The sequence below is a fragment of the Phasianus colchicus genome, chromosome 4 (assembly GCF_987193195.1).
Source record: "Phasianus colchicus chromosome 4, bPhaCol1.hap1.1, whole genome shotgun sequence".
In the NCBI taxonomy this organism is placed as follows: Eukaryota; Metazoa; Chordata; class Aves; order Galliformes; family Phasianidae; genus Phasianus; species Phasianus colchicus.
Window position 1 is genome coordinate 15,223,519 of NC_143439.1, and position 12,273 is coordinate 15,235,791.

The window sequence follows — 12,273 nt, forward strand, 5'->3', positions numbered from 1 at the left end:
TACACTCATCTAGTTTCAAGTCTATCCCTCGTCTTATTAATACATGCCCTTGTGAAAAGTCCCTCCCCATCTTTATGTAGACTCCCCTTAGGTACTCAAAAGCCACTATGAGGTCCTCCTGGAGCTTTTTCTTCTCTAGACTGAGCAACTCTTTATATAGAAATTACTGCCAGCCATACAAGTTGTATACATCCCCCACCCCCCCGGTGCAAATGGGAGAAAGCTGCTGAGAGCTTCTGCCATCAGTGGTAACTGATACATTAATATGGAGCCCTGGCTTAGAGTTAGAGCCTCCCCACATTATTACAGCTGCCCGTTAAGTGTAAAGCATTTGGGCTCAGCTGAATACACTAGAGAAATAGCAACGTGCATACTTGGGTAACTAGCATTAGTGAAATCATATACAACTATATTAATGCCAACAAAGTTAAAAACAAAATAGAAGCAGGTACTATGACTGACTCATCTACAACGAGGTAGACTGAACAAGCATTATTTCTATCGAAACGGTTTACTGGTCTCAGAGGCTTTAAAACAGAACTACATTTTTAAAACAGAAGACTCATGCTTTAGAACTAATATACTAACCTAAGGATACTTCTGCATCAAAGCTAAAGTATCTTAATAAAAAAGCACATTTTCAGGAAAACACTACTATAGTTGAATTCAGTTTATATGTATGTACAATTTCAACCAAAACTTTACATCTGTGAAAATGCAAAACACTGTTCTGAAGTTTACAATATCAAGTAAGACATGCACAGAAGAGGTATTCTCTCCCCCTTGATTATGAATTTACAAAAAATGAGAAGTGTCTGCACAATTCTGGTGCCTTTGTTGGTTTTATTAAAGTGTATCCCCCTCATTTTTTTTTTTTTTTAAATATGTAGAAAAATATTTAGTCAGCATTTCATGGCTATGATACTAATTTAAAGATCTGGAAAGCATTCTGAAACAGTAATACACAAAGACTGCATTTTTCATACCATGTGTCCCTCAGCACGAGCTTTGTTTTGCATGGCTTCCCTCTTTCGTTGCCAGAATTCTTCAACTTGCTTTGCTCTTTCTGCAGGTAACCATCCTTTCTGCCTGAATAATTTAACACATAGCAAGCTCTAAGCTTCTGAAATACAGTATTCATACAACCAATGCATTTATCTTAACTGGGAAACAAATAAGGAATTAACTTTCTATAAGTAACATATCTTCAGAAGAATGCCTTTTATCAGCCAAAATGCTCAAGTCAGACTTTCAAAATATGGAGAAAAATACACTCAACAACATGAGAAGTACAATTAAACTCCCTTTCAAAACAGCATTGCTCTCTTCCACATTCTGTTCATCAAAACAAAAATGAATGTCAAACCATGATTTCACTGTAGTTATTTCTGGAAATTTCTCAGCCTGTCTCACTAGTAAACACGGATTAAAAGTAAAAAGATTAATTCCTTCAAGACTTTCCTTTGGAGACTAGCAAGAAGTCTTTGTAAGCCATCCAGTAACATATCCAACAGCTTGGCAAGTCTGATCTAGGATCTTGCTTGGAGCAAGAGCTTCTACCTAATAGATAACTGTTGCAATGGTGGTATTCCAATAGCATTTTGGTTAATTTAGTGGGATTTTTGTTCAGTTATTTTAAAGTGAGCTTTCCAGCCACAAAATTAACCAGAACAGATATTTTTTCACATATCCTGCCCCATGTCAGAGACCTGTCAGGTTGGACAAGAAGGCTGCATTCACATTAGTGTAACTGAGCACCCGGCAAGTCTCCTAGTGCACAAATACGATCACTTGGTAGAGGAAACAGTTTCTAGAAGAATTGGTTAAAAGCAGACTAATGAGAAAACTCTCTAAGGAAAACAAGTGAAAAACTAACAAAAAAAGCTCTTGGACAGTGTTAGAAATCCTAACAAATCATAGAATGATGAGACAATCCCCTTTCCAAGGCTCCCCCAGCCTTGTCTGATTGATGTAGAATACCAGCAGTCCAACAAAAGGCAGGAAGATAGCAGGAAAAGCTGACAGTAATAACCCATAAGGCTGCAACAGCTCAAAAAAGAATATTTTGCCATATAGAAGCTACTGTTAGCATTTCATTAATGAATTAGCACACTCATTAAAGACCTTTGAATCTTATTTTCCCCACTGTGCTACCCAGCAACAAATGAGGAATTGAAATGATATTTCCATATGCCATAATTCAAGAATTGAAAGAGGTAAAATTCCTTTGATAGAACAAATGCTGTAGTTGTTCTGAGAATGCAAAGTGGTCCACTGTACTACTGGTAAAGAATGATAACTTGATAACTTTCTTATACATCTATTTGACTCACTACATGATTTTGACTGTAAACGTTCATTACACAACTCAACTGGCAGATAAAGAAATCTATCAAAATACATCACATAGATGAAGTTTAGCCTACAGTTTTGGAGAGGTGCCCCCTGAGCAAAGACAAACACCAAACCCAACACTCTCTTCATCTCAAATCAAGTTCACGGCACAAACCTATTCATTTTTTTATGATAATGATTTTCCCTAATGTAAGGCTGAGTAACTCACCTTATTAAAATGTTTCAACCAAATTTCTTCTGGTCAGCACTGCTGTCCAATTTTTAAAGACTGCTGAAGTTGAGAATACTTTAATTGGGGCAGCATAATCAGAAATATTATAATTTGAAGATTTTTCAACTTTTTAAACATACAGTTTAAAACACCAATGTTCCATGAGGCTGTGTAATGCTACATGATGAGCAATACAGCCCTGATAGTGGGGTGGCATAATCCTAGGCTGAAGCAAATGAGGACAAGCCCTAACACTGCAGCTGTGGAAACCAAAACAATGGAAGAAAATCTGTTTACTCTTGGAAGACCCCAGGTAGGCAGGGATCTCCAGCAAGATATTCTCACCTCCACTGCCAACCCTTAAAGTGAGGTCTGGGAAGGGTGGATCCTGGCTTCACCTCTTCCAGTCACTTGCACCTGAGCTCCCCTGGGTTGGCCCTGCCTTCCCACCAAGTGCTCAACCACTGGTTCAAGCCTGACTGATATCTGCTACAGGTTGTGATTATTAAATGTATAGGATGTGTAAGGCAAACAATACTATAGGACTTACGAACCTATGCTATGATTTCCTAACCTAGGCAAGATTTGGGGATTGTGGCACTGTGTGCAAAGGATTGAGAATAAGCAGAGGAGGCTGAAAAAACATCTCTGTCATCCAGAAAAATACACATGTAGATGTTTGTTTGTTTTGTTTTTATAGATAGATAGATAGATCAGGAAGAGTTTCAATTAGCTCACAATTGCTCAAATTACTGTAAAGAAAATGGAATAATGGAATACACTTTACAGCTTTCAAAACTGTAACGTCAGTGTTAAACATGCTATGATTTTTGCAATAATATTATTGCAAATTATAAACCAGAAAAATGTAGAAGATTGAATATATAGTATATAATCTAGAAGGCAAAATATATACTGTATAAAACATCAAACTGAATTAATTAATTTAGAATAAATTAAGAAAAATGTTTTTCTTTGGCTACTTCCTTTTCCTCACGTTAACACCATTTATTTCTCCCACCAAAGGATACTACTTCTAATGCACAGACATTTAAATAATTCATGAGAAAAAAGCTTCCCCTTGAGAACACTAGAACAGTGTTGAAGCAATGCTGAAGTACTGAACTTTTAAGTATATATTTCTCCATTTTCCACTCCAGAATGTGGAGACAATTCTTTGGAAAATTATTAATAGATTTCAAAGAAAGTAATACAGTTTTGGAAAACAACAACAAAAAAATAAAGAACACCACCATTTGAAAGAGGTTATCAATCAACCAGAAAGAGGCAGACAATGACTTTTTTTTAATACATACAATACACACTCACTTTCTAGTTACTGCAAAGAGTAAGTACCACAGAATTCATGAATTGTGTATCATTGTAACATCTAGCACTCACATCTCTTGATGAAGAAAGCTCCAAGAGTTTTCCACTGGTCAATATAAAGAAGCTAGAAGTGCTGAGTGCTTTCTAGATTCTCTTAAATAAAATAAAAATGCTCAGATGGAAAAAAGGCAGTCAGAATGAGATGACAGGACAAGGAAGCATCTTGGCATGTAATACAGAAATCAGAACTAGAAAAAAGCAAAGAAGGCTGTTTTACCTAGACTGTAACTGCATTAAGCCAGTCCTTTTAGCTTAAATCTAGTTTAGGTAATTGGTAATCCTTTTTTTCCCCTATTGGGAGAGCCAAGGTTTCCATTGGTTCTGAAAGTACTGTGGTCTGTGAGGGACCAACACACAAACAGACAGCACACTACCAATGGATAAAGATGATTCTGAGACATGTCCAACTACTAAATGGAACAAGATAGAACAAAATTCTAACACGTAGGGACAGATTTATGGATTATTGTAGTCCAACCTGTTTGCACTGGCTTGTTTAGACACCTCCTTCAACCTTTTCACTTTTTTCCTAATTGCATCAGCATCAGGTAAATGGTGATGACCTGCAGGCCCCTTAGGAACTCCTGGACGTACTCCAGGTGGAATTCCTCTGTAGATAAATACGTACAGTAATTTTCATTACTTTCATCTGAATCAGACCACATGCAACATCACATGGAAGGTAGCCATACCTCTCAACAGCTTCTTGGCCTTGTACTTCTGCCCTCCATTTGGCTTGCCTCTCTTTAGTTACTTTGAAGGTTTCCTTTTGCAACTGGTCAAAAATAGCATGATAGTGCTCATACTGTCCTCTCAAAGAGGCAGGAAAAGGACCGACACCACCTCCACCGCCATAATATGGTGCCTGAAAATCAGAATAAGCAGGCTGAAAATCTCAAATACTCCTTTTAACAAACCCTTTCAATTTTTCACTTCTCCAGCACAGTAGAAGTATTAACATGCTTTGCAATCATTCTGAATTGCTCCTAGTTTAGTTTTGGCATTCACCTATTTTAATCCACTACAAGACTGATAAATTAAAAAGTTACTTTTCACCTAGCACTCCAAAATAACACGGTATTTTCTCTCTCCAAACTATTATGCATGAGACATCTACTAAGTATTTTGCAAATTATCAGTGAAGAACCTGCCGAAGCATAACTGGAAACAACAGATGTTTGACACAACAAAAAAATAAGTTTCAGTGCAAAAAGTTAGAAGCGACAGAGTGTTAACTGGCTAACTGAAGTATTAATGAATGATTGCTATCCAAATGTCCATACTTTACTAATGCCACCAATGGTTAAGCATGCCTCTAAGGCTGCTGAAGGACAGTAACAGATTTATCTGAGACTCTTCGTTTTCAGCAATCTATAACTTCGTTGCATCACCAGAATTGAGATGCTTCCCTAGTAAAGCTTGGAGAAGGCAAACATCTACCACAGATTACAGCTTTATGAAAATGATCTCTGTCATCCTCAAAGACCTGGAATTCCTGGAGAACCATCATGTGAAAATAACAATCAAGAAAACATTGTAAGCAGCTGTGTGTAGTAATAGTCAAGGATAGATACAGAAAGCGTGAAATTGGCAAAACAAGGGTAAGGTTGTCAGCACATGCATAAAAACGTTTCCTTTGCTCCTGGGTAATTGGTCAATTAGGCAGCCCATGGTAGTGAACCTATGGCATGTGCAATACTATCAATGTTCCAAATTATTTCACATTTCAAAAAAGAGAGTGCAGATGTGACAGTTTTAGGATGGTCCACGTACAAGATCTGCATCAACCTGTATTTGATAATGAAATTTTGCTCACACTCTGAGTTTCAGTTGCTCAGTGCACATCAGTAGCTCCCTGTAACCCATATGATAAAATGCAAACAGATTAATCCAGGCATTGAAGTAAGTATGCTGGTATGCTGTTCCTCTAGATAAAAATAATTTGTTTCAAAAGACAGCCAATTCTACAAATAGAACACAAAGCCTTGCCTTAGACACTGTTCAGAATTTCACCTATAATTACTATGTATGTCTTCAAAAGGATCTTCTGAGGAAACATTATGATCAATCTCTAGGCAAACACTTAAGAAGCAGGTGTTCATCAACCATGTGCAGAACAGTTACAGTCTCCGCTAGAATCCAAAGCCAAGTCCTTGACATCTCTTTCTTTACTTTCCCTCAGAAACAGGTGCCACTCCAAAAAAGATGGGAGGAGAAAATAAAGCAGTGCACCTTGACCTTATTATGCCTCCATCAGGGACTATGTGGCTTGCAGTCTCAGAATGCTTGAACACTGACATTCTAAATCAACAGCATCATCAGGGAGTCACTGGCTGCACTGCTTATATGCAGGAGAAAGAAAGAAAGACCACAATTAAATCAAAACTACTCTGACAGTACACGAAAACCCTGAGCGATGGTAACTTAGTGGCCTGCAGTATGGTCTGTATAAAACTAACCTAGCTGAAGAACATATTTTAAACAGTTTTAAAGCCTATTTGCTCTGATATTTCATAGTGGCACTTTGTGAAAATATACACAGCAACTGAACCTCAATTTCTCTACGTGACTGAGAACATTGGAAGACAGTGATGTGACTTTAGCTACAATGGAATGTTTCATATTTTCAATGTCTAAGGCCCTTGCAATAAAACTCTTAATTCTAATCTAAGGCATGGTCATTTTCAGGAACATATAAATCTCCAACCCATAAAACCATGATGCTTATACGTCATGTTGTAATGGAGGCTTGCATGGATGACTGTCAACAGAGAGAATGACCAAAAAACTTTTCAGTTTCCCATTAAACCAGAGCCTGGTAACTTTGAAACTGATACTTTTACGTTTGCTCTTATATTTAAGCTTATTTATACAATGCGTAGCATGCAGCAAAATGGGATGTCTATTCTGAAGTATAGTTATGATAAGCAGCTACTGAAACCTGGTTGTGTACTCCCATTTCCTTACTATTTGCTCATACAAAACCTCATTTTGACTGTAGTGTTCAGCCAGAGTTTGTTTATAAAAACTGTGCTAAACACACTTAGGCCCAATATTTTTGTAGGATTCACTAGCACCATAACGAATAGCTGCTTTTAAACCCACTTCATGTTGTCAGATAGATTTACATCACTGCAATACTTGAATTTCTTCACTGTCTCATCTGATGAAAGTAGAGACCAAGAATTTTATCTTCAAATACCTCCATCATGCTACTTCCCAGAACAGCTATGTTTCCATGGAAGCAAGAGACGTACAGACAAAGAAACTGTCACAAAAATAACATGAAATTATGTAACTCAATTCCATAAAAGTTAACGACTAAGGGGCTCACAGCTTTGACAAAAAGATATGCTTACTCAAATTTTCTCAACATAACACAGATATTGGAACTGTCAATTATGTTGTTGACTAAAAACAAAAGCTTAAAACATGTTTTCAATACTGGGGAAAATATCCATTATAATAATATGAGAACCTGGAAAGATATTTCAACAAAAAATTTAAAGAACAAACTTGAATATGAAAGAAGCTCTTCATGCATTTATTTAGGAAAAGCAGCAAAAGCAGAAGTGAAAAAAAAAACAGAAAGTGATGCATGAAAATCATCATTGGATTACTGGCAGAAAGAGAGGAGATTCAGAAATCATTAAGTATTAAAAATGACAATTGCACATGAACTCCAAAAAGCCAGGAAGTTAAGTCTGTTATACAGACTTCTCTCTTAAATTATCAGTAGTTTAATAGAGAGCAACTTCAAGAAGTGAATCCAAGAGCAGTTCTTTCTGAAAAGAGAAGATCATGCCAGATAACCAAAGGTGGGAGGAGCACACTACGTCACATTTCTGCATCTGCTGCCAACCTTAACATCACCACTTCCACCTGAACCAAGCACATTCCTCCATCCTTGTTCCCTGGCTCTGTTTATTCGTTCCATCTGAAGGAAAAAAACAATAAAGGAAAACATAATTCAAGGAATCGCTTTAAGTAAAAAATTAAGATTCACTGCTAACATATTTTAAACATATTTTACCCTTTCTTTTTCCAGTCTTCTTACTTCTTCTGCCTTCAGTAAACTGATCTGCAATGCATAAGGATTAAACATATTTAGTAACTGGGAAACTGAACTACTGCCATCTCCTAGGCAACAGAACACATGTCACTAGAATTACTATGGGTGTTTAAAAAAAAATTTAAAAGGGCGTCCCAAGTATCTTGTCTACCTGATCTCTCTGGCGTTTTTCTTTTTCAGGCAATTCTAACCTTTTCTTTTTTGAAGGTTCCTGAAAAATAAGCATATAATTTGGTATTTATTGCTCAGCCATTGTTCTGCGAAGCATCTGTCAAGATTGGTTAGTATTCCACTTGCTGGTTATGTTCATGAAGACAAAAATCATTGCTAGATAATGACTGGAAAAAAAAGATAAGGAGGAAAGGTTCGAAGGTTTCATTTTGTCATTCTTAAAAGTCCAAATTTGTAAGTTTTGGACTTAGCTTTTGCTTAGATTGAAAATTAGCATGAGATTTCATGATACCTCAAACATTTTCCTCCTTTCTTCTCCTGGAATAATTTTCTTCTTTGGAGTTGGATAGGCCTAGATAAAAGGTGAAACTTAAAATTAGGATAGCACAATGCTAGAACAAGAGAAAAATTAGAAGAATCTTAAACCCACATCTTGGCATGTGCAACATTGGGTTTAAAATAATTAATTAGTTGGGAGGCTGTAAATACTACCATACTTGTTCACCCACTGCTAAGAGCTCCATCTTGAAGGCTGAAGATAATAATTTAAGATCTGTTTCATCTCAAATTTTCTTCTCTGGCAGCATCATTCCACATTATAATATTTTCATGGTCTTTGACAGTTAGATGTTAAGACTATCTCTTACTTGGAGAACTAATTTATTAGGTTATCCTTAGGCTTTGCCTTTTTACCCACATAAGATGGGAACAAAGCCACACAATCGAATGTCTGGTAAAGAAGCAGTTACACTTAGTAAGTCTTTTTTTCCTGACTCAATAAGAACACAGTTGCTTTATAAGGTTTTCTTTTGATAATCTAAATTTCTATCAGATCAGTACTTTTCAATTATCTCGAAAAGCTGATTTAAGCATCTAAAAGACTTCTATGCAATTCAAAATTCAACTATTGTGCATTCATGTAATAACACTAAACAAGCAATGAAGTTGCACGTTCCATTAGAAATCCACATGTGACAACTTGCATATCTAGCCTGGAACAACAGCAAGGAGGATAAAACTTGTGTGATAAAATTGCTGTAGCCAGTATTTCTAGCCTGTATCTTACCCCTTGCTACTATGTACACTCCACATAAAGGATTATCTTAAAGTTGCAGTGCAAGATTTTTTCCTCAGTCTTCACCCTGCCATAACAAGAGTTTTCAGTCTCTGTACAAGTTGCTTCAGTGCTGGTTGGTGAAACTGATTATAAACAGCAACAGAACAGCATGTGATTACACAAGCAAGCCTTAAATGGGAAAAAGGATGGTGATCTCATAAAGACACACAAGTTTTTGTGTTTGCTTACTCTTGCTCTCTTTTTCCAGCTGCACATGATAAACAAATGAAGCCAGTGGGAAGCACTGGTACAAGTTCAAAAGATTCAGAGGTTACTGAAGGATTTGGGGAATACTATCTCAGGGCTCATTTTCTGTCCATCTATCAAATATGACACCAAATTTCATAGGTAGTAATCTCAGTGTTATGTTTCCCAAAATGCCAAGGGGAGAACGAAACAAACAAGCAAATCACTTTTTTGGAAGACAATTTGAATTATTTCATGTGCTTAGAGTAGAAAATGTTGATGTGGGAGCTTCTTGGTTACTAGTTGCTTGGAACGTGCCTAACTAGTTGTATCATGAAATATCTGCCAGTCATTCAGTAATTAAGGAATACACATAAACAGCTTTACATAATAGGGAATGTGGAGAAAGATGACTGGAAAAAAGATCAATAGTACTGTATGAAAACCCATTTCTCATTAGCTCATGGAATTAAGTCTGGCAAACTCTTTTTCTGATTACATAATTTATCTGGTTGACAACACTTTAGAAAGTTACTAATAAGCCTACTGAAGTTTGAAAATTGGAGATAGTTTTTAAACATTGAAGAAATACCAAGATTCCTATTCTGCGCCAATGCTGTTGGTCTATCTGACCAACGACCAGCATTTCTAAGAGTGGTCAACATCAGAGAAGCTGACCACATATGCAGAGCACACCTAACTGATCAGTGGAATTAGAAAGCAAGCCTGAAGTAGCAGCCTCCAAAAATCATACTTAAACAAAAATCAGTAACAGAGCAAGACAAGCAGTTACAATACTATTTCCTCTCTAGATGTCCATATAAATGACATTTTGAAAAGGAACATATAATATTTGCATACCATTTAAATACAGCATTAGCAAAACAGTTCAATTCAAGTAACTTAGTTACCTGCCTAAGTTTAATCAATGATTTTTTCTCATGAAGCTTTTTGGGTGCGTCATAACACTTCTTCATCGCTAAAGGCACTCCATATTTTGCAGCAGGTTTGGTAATTTTCTGAGCTGGTGCAATTGAAGCCGAGATTTGTCCTTGAGCTGGTCTTTTAGCTTAACAAGAAGAGACTGTTTTACAGCTATATCCAGGCCAGTCAGTACACTGTATATCCCTTTCCCTACGTACTGGAACAGCAGAGTCAGAGGAGAACAGATGAACTGCTAACATTTCATTCACGTGAGCTGCTTGTATAAGTGTAATATATCCAGGTATCCAAAACAGCTCTTCTAATTATCATGTTTAATAATAAACAGCAGAACACAATCCCTGAGCTTTTCACTTTTACCACTTTGTTTTACACTGGAGTACTGAAACTTACTCAAGCTGCTAATTTTTTTTTTTTTTACCCAGTTGCTATGAACAGAAGGAACAGTTTTCTCAACATAATCAAGAGGCACTGGACTGCAACCTGCAAAACTCAGGTCAACACAAGATGAGTTTTAAAACAACTGTAGCTTCAGTGGCCTCTAGGGATATCGTTTCTTTTGAGAAGTTCCTGAAAATAAGCCAATTACATCTTGTGAATTTGATTCTGTGTTAGGAGGGTTCTCATAACTACAGAACTAGCAGAACAGCAGTGAAGTACATAAAAATACTATTAAATAATTTCAAGAAAGTAAAATAAAAAGAAATGTAAGAAAAAAAGTGTAAACTAACTGTCGTAGGAAAATATAAGACTGTTGTGAAAAAGTAAACCACAATCTAATATGCCACCAATAGCAAAAATTCTGTCTCTGGCTGAAGTCAGGGTGTAATCTTGGAGTCTCCAACAAAACCTCAAAGCTTCCCACTTTCACTAAGGACTGGGATTTCTCATTACCCAGGTGTCAGTAATAAGGCAAAAAAAAAAGTACAATGACAACATGTTTCTACTATCTGCAGTTTCCACAGTCTTAAATTTTAGAAGTGCAACATAGTGCAAGAAGAAAAAGTTACAAAGCTACAATGTTACAAAAGCTCAAGGACTGTATTACCATCCTTTGTTCTCTGTGAACATTCAGCTCCCCACTGAGCAAAGAAAAAGGAAACAACATACTAAACTGCTTCCCTCTCTTTTCTCTGCACAAAATTTCTAGAATCAGTTACAAGAATGCACCCAAACCAATACAAGAACAAAGGCAGGCAAATTATCTTAAGCTAAAGCATTTCATATATCTACTTACCTGGTGCAGCATGTGGTCCAAACTTGTGAAACATTTTGTGACTGAATTCTTCTGCAATAAGCTAGAAAAAGAGTTTAACTGTTAGCCAAGAATATTTATGTTCAAAGCTAGAAAGAACTCATTTCCAACGAAGTCTGTATACCTCTTTCCATTAAATTTCTAACTACTAATATTTACTAAAACCCTACATGAAAAGTAAGTTCAATACTAAACTACGTATTCAATGTAGCAGCATTGGAATGAAGTTGGATTTGTTACTTTCCAACATTTCTGACACAGAATCATAGAATATTTGAGATGGAAGAGACCCTTGAACACAATCTGGTCCCCTCCCTGCAATGAACAGGGACACCTACAGCTGCATCAGGTGCTCAGAACCCAGTCCAGCCTGATCTTGAAGGTCTCCAGGGATGGGGCTTCCACCACCGCTCCGGGCAACCTGTGCCAGTGCCTCATCACTTGTGTTGTAAGAAATCTCTTCCTTATATCAAGTCTAAATCTTCCCTTTCCATTCACCCATAATTTATCACAACACACCCTGATAAAGAGTTTGTCCTCTTCCTTCTTATAGTATCCTTTTAAATATCGAAAGG

At 36.7% G+C, this 12,273-nt stretch overlaps 1 protein-coding gene across 15 annotated transcripts in view; it reads right to left on the reverse strand.

Annotated features, from left to right (window-relative positions):
* The window catches only part of NEK1 (NIMA related kinase 1), a 43,349-nt gene that overhangs the window by 19,688 nt on the left and 11,388 nt on the right, over positions 1–12,273 (reverse strand). For 8 of the 15 annotated variants that reach the window (XM_090138665.1, XM_090138669.1, XM_090138666.1 and 5 more), the window contains exons 11-19: positions 11,681–11,741; positions 10,413–10,570; positions 8,491–8,550; positions 8,179–8,238; positions 7,989–8,036; positions 7,818–7,892; positions 4,648–4,820; positions 4,434–4,565; positions 987–1,089 (exon numbers count right to left, since the gene is read on the reverse strand). In XM_090138665.1, the coding sequence (XP_089994791.1) occupies positions 987–1,089; positions 4,434–4,565; positions 4,648–4,820; positions 7,818–7,892; positions 7,989–8,036; positions 8,179–8,238; positions 8,491–8,550; positions 10,413–10,570; positions 11,681–11,741 (870 nt within the window). The remainder of the gene's footprint in view (positions 1–986; positions 1,090–4,433; positions 4,566–4,647; positions 4,821–7,817; positions 7,893–7,988; positions 8,037–8,178; positions 8,239–8,490; positions 8,551–10,412; positions 10,571–11,680; positions 11,742–12,273) is intronic. The other 7 variants (XM_090138674.1, XM_090138671.1, XM_090138675.1 and 4 more) reach the window with 2 other exon arrangements.